Source organism: Nanorana parkeri, unplaced genomic scaffold (genome assembly GCF_000935625.1).
Source record: "Nanorana parkeri isolate BGI_ZX_2015 unplaced genomic scaffold, ASM93562v1 scaffold1843, whole genome shotgun sequence".
Lineage (NCBI taxonomy): Eukaryota > Metazoa > Chordata > Amphibia > Anura > Dicroglossidae > Nanorana > Nanorana parkeri.
This window is the reverse complement of record NW_017308111.1, coordinates 263,528-269,044: the sequence shown is the minus strand read 5'-3', so window position 1 is coordinate 269,044 and position 5,517 is coordinate 263,528. Positions and strand designations below refer to the sequence as shown.

At 42.8% G+C, this 5,517-nt stretch overlaps 1 protein-coding gene across 1 annotated transcript in view; it reads left to right on the top strand.

The window, feature by feature from the left end:
* The first annotated feature begins 4,035 nt into the window (after positions 1-4,035).
* FHDC1 (FH2 domain containing 1) overlaps positions 4,036-5,517 on the top strand; it is a 32,112-nt gene continuing 30,630 nt past the window's right edge. The window contains exon 1 of the mRNA XM_018571811.1: positions 4,036-4,569. Coding sequence (XP_018427313.1) covers positions 4,126-4,569 — 444 coding nt within the window. The 5' untranslated portion in view covers positions 4,036-4,125. The remainder of the gene's footprint in view (positions 4,570-5,517) is intronic.

Here is a 5,517-nt window from a genome sequence, read left to right as displayed (position 1 = left end):
ACAAAGATTTAGTACACGGTGGTTGATTTATTCAAGGTATAGAGGTTGTTCACTTTGCAAAGTGGATGTTGGTAAATAAGGTGAAGCTTTAAATACTTATATGCATGCCAAACCCACTGGTGCTCCACCAAAGCATAGGCTGAAAATAAAATCAATGGTGTAGAGTCTGGATGAAAAATGTAGTGCAGTTGGCATGTGAATGTACATTTATTTCTAGAGGTCTGAACATCAAATGTAAGATACGGTTGAGGAAGGGTTGTAGGTGTTTGGGAATTAGGCACTATAACATACCGTATTTGCCGGCGTATAAGACGAGTTTTTAGACTTCAAAACCTACCCGGAAAGTCGGGGGTCGTCTTATACGTCGGGTATGGATGTACGGTAATACTGTATGTACGGTAGCTTCGGCTACATTCAGTATACCGCGCTGAGCCAATCACGGCAGGCTTTGTATGCATTAATAAAAAGCCTGTATTAATGCATACAAAGCCTGCCGTGATTGGCTTAGCGTGGTATACTGTATGTAACCGAAGCTACCGTACATACAGTATTACCGCACATCCAGCGGGCTGACAGATTAGCCTCCCTGGCAGTCTGATTTTTTTTTAACTTTTAAAATTGCCGCCGGCTCCGCCCCCCTGCGCCACGGACGCTCGCAAGGGAAGGAACCCGGAAGACGTAGGACACAGCGGGGATCATGGACAAGGTAAGAGGCTGTAATCCCGAGTGTGGCTCGTAGTTGCCGCTTATGGTACTGAAAATTAACCCCGAGCCACACTCGGGAATACCGCCATGGAGGTTAGTGGGTGTAATTAAACATTATTTTGCAGAGTATTGCCGAAAACCTATGTTTTAACAGAAAAAGTAGGGGGTCGTCTTATTAGCCCAGTCGCCTTATGCGGCGGCAAATACGGGTACGTTGAAAAAGAAAAAGTTTGTTTTATTGCAAATTGTCGCATAAGTCAACAAGCCAACGTTTTGGAGTCATGTCTGGTCGCTTACTCAAGGTGACAAAGTAACATTATGGAAGGACCCTGCGTTGCCCTGAAATGTTGGCTTGTTGACCTATGTGACGTCCTTTGCAATAAAACTAACTTTATTTGCATGTCGAATTGCTGAGTGCTGGTGACTTGTCTTCAAATATCTGGTTTTGTACGGCGTCATCTGTTGCAGTCACTACGAGCAACATCTCCTGGATTGTAACACTGTATGATGTGCAGCGTTCACAATCAGTTGAATAAAGACACGTGTCCAAGTTCAAATAGGCTTGCATCACCAGAACCCTCAGGGGAAGGTAGTTAGGAATGGGTAAGATTGTTTACAGCATACAGAACGCAGCCGGTTGTAGTCCCTGCAATATACTCCCATAGCTGTGTGTGTGTTGTTTTGGCACATTTGTGTATTTACTGGCCTCATAGCAAGTGACAGGGAAACATTGTAGCGGATAGGTTTCCAGGATGTGTAAGTGCTACCTAGGAGTGGCAGCTCTTGTTTCCAACAAATGTAAAGACTGACATCATGGAAAACCGCTTTCAAACAACTTTTAGGCGTCCCTGTCACCTCTTATGCTGCTAGAGAACCAACAAAACAGTGAATGCTTGGATTTTTAGGCAGACGAAGGGTTATATCAGGTAACTATTTGTTTTGTAAGCTTTCCTAATAGTGGAAAATATACATTCAGAAAACTCTTTGACTGGCCTCAACAGGCAGAATCTTTGTATTAAATGGTTGGGTCATCATGAACCATCCAACCCACTGTGTTGGAGGTATTAAAATTAAGTCCCCAACTCTTAATGACCTCATTAGGAAAAAGGGTTAAAACTTTTCCAAACTGAACTCCCGTGTTTCAGGTGATGTTTATTCATAGATCCTCTCCTGTGTTCTTGGAGCGATGACATCAGTTTGGGACGTTTCTGAGATCATTAAGAATTTGACAGGTGCATTAGAACTGCATGAAAATTTTAAAGCGTTTTACCCCATGTATGGCGCTCGTCAGAGGTGGGGTAAGTGGTGGTACTTGGTGGGTACCCCGTTTGTGACTAGAGCGGGAGGAAATTTTTTTTATAGAAAGTTTGAAGGAGAGTGGTGTGTTATTTTCGGAGAAATTTGAAGCGTCTTTATTGCTCTGCGGGTGTGCAGCTTCCGTGGTGCTCGGACCGTGGTGTCCAACAGGTGTACTAAAAGGAAACAAAAATTAGAGACGGAAGCGCCACTACCTGGCGCAATAAATGTGGTGAAGCCGGGTGAGAGGGAAAAGGTGATGTACTCACCTATGGTAGGTTGATAATTCGCTTTTCGCAATCGGGGTGAGGTGCGTGAGATGGAGTGGAGCAGTAGCGGGAGACGGCCCCTCTTAGGATGGGTGGGGTAGTGGTATAACCAGGTGGAGCAGATGGAGACATAAACGTGGTGAGATAAGATTGGTGAGCAAAACAAAGGAGAGATTCTGTAACTCACCGCAAGGAAAGTGAAGGCTGGCTCTCAACGACGAAGGTGCAGCTCCTGTAGTGCCTGGATGGAAGGCTGTAGGATGTTCATCTGAATGAGTGCTGGCGTAGCTGTCCTGCTGGACGTCTGCGGAGTCCGGCGCTGGGGAGCGACGTGGTGCTGGAGGGTGGGCAGTGCCGCTGCCGGGGTGTTACGATATCCCCTTGTGTTGTGACATGCCTGCTGTAAGGGGGGTGTGTGTGGATCCGGAAGGAGGTGGATGCACGCTGGGGCCTCCTGACAGTCCGGCGTGTCTGTGTCCTCCAGCTGTCAGCTTCCGATGCCGGTGATGAAGGTGTGGAGAAAAGGAGGGGACGGAGCCCAAAGATCAGGAGGTGTTAGCTCGGTGCAGAGATGGAGTGTTGGAAACACTCAGTAGGTCCTAGGTTCGGGCTGGCGACGCGTTTCGAAGGCAATACCTCCTTTTTCAAGCCGATGTGTAGAGCTGGTCAAAGTCTTGACTTGTATTGTAGCTGTATTGTCTTCCTTATATTATAAAGTGCTGCGCAAACTGTTGACTCTATATAAATCCTGAATAATAATCATAATCTATGGGAATGGAAACCTTTTTTGAAGCATGAAAAAGTTTATCGTCAGAGGCCTTTATAGTGTCTCCATGTCCTTCCGCCCCCCCCACATTCTGCTATAAGTGATCAGTTATTAAATCCTATCTCTAGCCAATTATTTTTTAAAATTTTAGTAGCTAAGGGTACAAATCTTTTGTCAGATTTTTATTCCTGTCTCTGTAAAACCAGGACAAGCAATAGGTGTAATAGGTGTCAATGGGGCAGGAAGAACCCAACGGCAGTAAAAACCTGACAAAAGTTCTTTCCCTTCTATGTTTACTTAAAAAAAGAAACTCTTGCTGATTTTCTGTTTCCATTAGAGAAGTTTTAATTCCTTTGTGTCATGAACACTCACTGTCATTAGATGCATGCACATTCATCAAAAGAATCTGACCATTGCCTACTTGATCCCAAAAAAAAAAAAAAGTTTGCCTAGATTTGGGCTTAAGGAAAAAATACAGAATGGTTGCAACTTGCAAACCATATTAAATTATATAAACTTCATTCCAACAATCTCCCTCCTTTCAGCATCTGTTCTAAAGGAGCATGGGATCTCTCGATACAGACACCACATATTCTAGGGGTTGAACTTGCTACCATTCCATGGCAAGTCTTTACATCTTTCTTCTAGTCTATAGGGCTCAAGTTATGAGATACTACTGTCTACAAATATTTATTATTAACACTAATCATTTGGTAATTTTTACTATGTTGTGTTATTTTTTAGTGTATTGCTTATCTTCACTTTCTCACCACAATTAATTACAACAACAACAAAAAAACCTATAAAAAGCAGCACATTGACCAATCAAATGAATTGTTGATTGAACACATTCAATTAATGTATGTTTATTTTTTTATTGTAAACTTCTTGTAATGCATGAACAGATGTTCTCTACAACCCTTTTACTATTTCTTAACTTCAACTTGCATGTTTAATTTTTTTAATGATCATTTTTCAGGTTTTAGAGCAGCCACATAATGCTGGGTCGAGCTTTGGACTAGAATGCTGTTCTGCTGCACAGTCTTCCACTCTCAGTGATGCATCATATGAAGAAAGGCCTGCACCAAGATGCATGTTATGAACTGTGTCTCTTTGGTCAATGATAAAGAAAATGGTGACTGCAGCGTGGTCATCACAGACTTAATGCTAGATCCCCCATTGACACCTCCACTGCCGCCACCACCACCGCCGCCACCTCCTCCTCCACCGCCTTTTCCTCATTCTGTACCACCACCTCCTCCCCCTCCTGGGGCTCCTCCATTTCTGCATAATGGTAGTCATGGACATGGTCACAACAAGAAGAAACGCATGCGGAGCTTCTTCTGGAAAACCATCCCTGAGGAGCAGGTTAGGGGGAAAACCAACATTTGGACTATGGCTGCTAGGCAGCACCAATACCAAATTGATACAAAGACAATCGAGGAACTGTTTGGTCAGCATGAAGAAACAAAGTCTGGTGTTTACAGGAGGACTGGAAGCTCCAGGTCTTCTTTCCGAGAGCCAAAGGATGAGGTAAATTTTTTATTTTTTATTTTCTATATTACTATTGGTAGTAATCAGTAGATAAGTGTGGATTTGTGAAGGTAGGGCCTTTTTTTTTTTTTTTCTTTAATTAAAGTGTCCGGGAAAATAATTGTTTTTACTTCCCCTTTCCGACCAGTCCGATTAAAACCTGTTCTGGAAAATGTTAGATTTAGAATGAAAGTTTGGATGTACAGAAAATTCCTATTTCAGAGGTCCCGTGTTCATTAACAGTAACTAAGCTTCTGAACGATTTTCAGAGGCTCTCATGACTTGTAGGTGGTTGGCACATGGAGAAACATATAAAGAAGAATGTAAAATGTTTTAGAGCAGCTGTTTGGTATCCAGCTTGGTGATGTTATGACACTGTACACAGGGTTACCATGTGGAGATAGTAAAAGCATATTGTACTGGTATCATAATATGCTGCATTGTTTGCTGTGATGGGTATTATTTCTGATAGACTTTCTAGCTTATAAACAAAATAGAGGTGGAAATTTAGTCCAATTATATTTGCATGGATTACAGAAATTTGAGTGCCCTTATACCTGATTATGTACTGCAGCTCAGAATGAAACTTAAGAGGTATAAAATGTAGTGATGTAGTTATGGGTGTGTTCAGTTAGGTCAGGCTAGGAAAAGGTATAAATATACCTTCACCCCCCCCCTGCACTAAAAATCACATCAGCTTGCTTCTCTACATGCCGATATGAAATAATCTTACATTGATTAGTTAAATAAACATTTTATTGCTTTTACTGACACTTGCTGTTTTCCCACTTCCTGGTTGTGTGAGGCACTGGTGATGTAGCCCTGGCATCACAGATGTAGCCCCGGCCTCACAGGCTACATAATCAGTGAATTGCTGGGAAATTTAATGTGTAAACTGCAAAATCTCCATAAATCTGGAGGGGGGGGGGGGGGGGGGTGTGGGGAGTT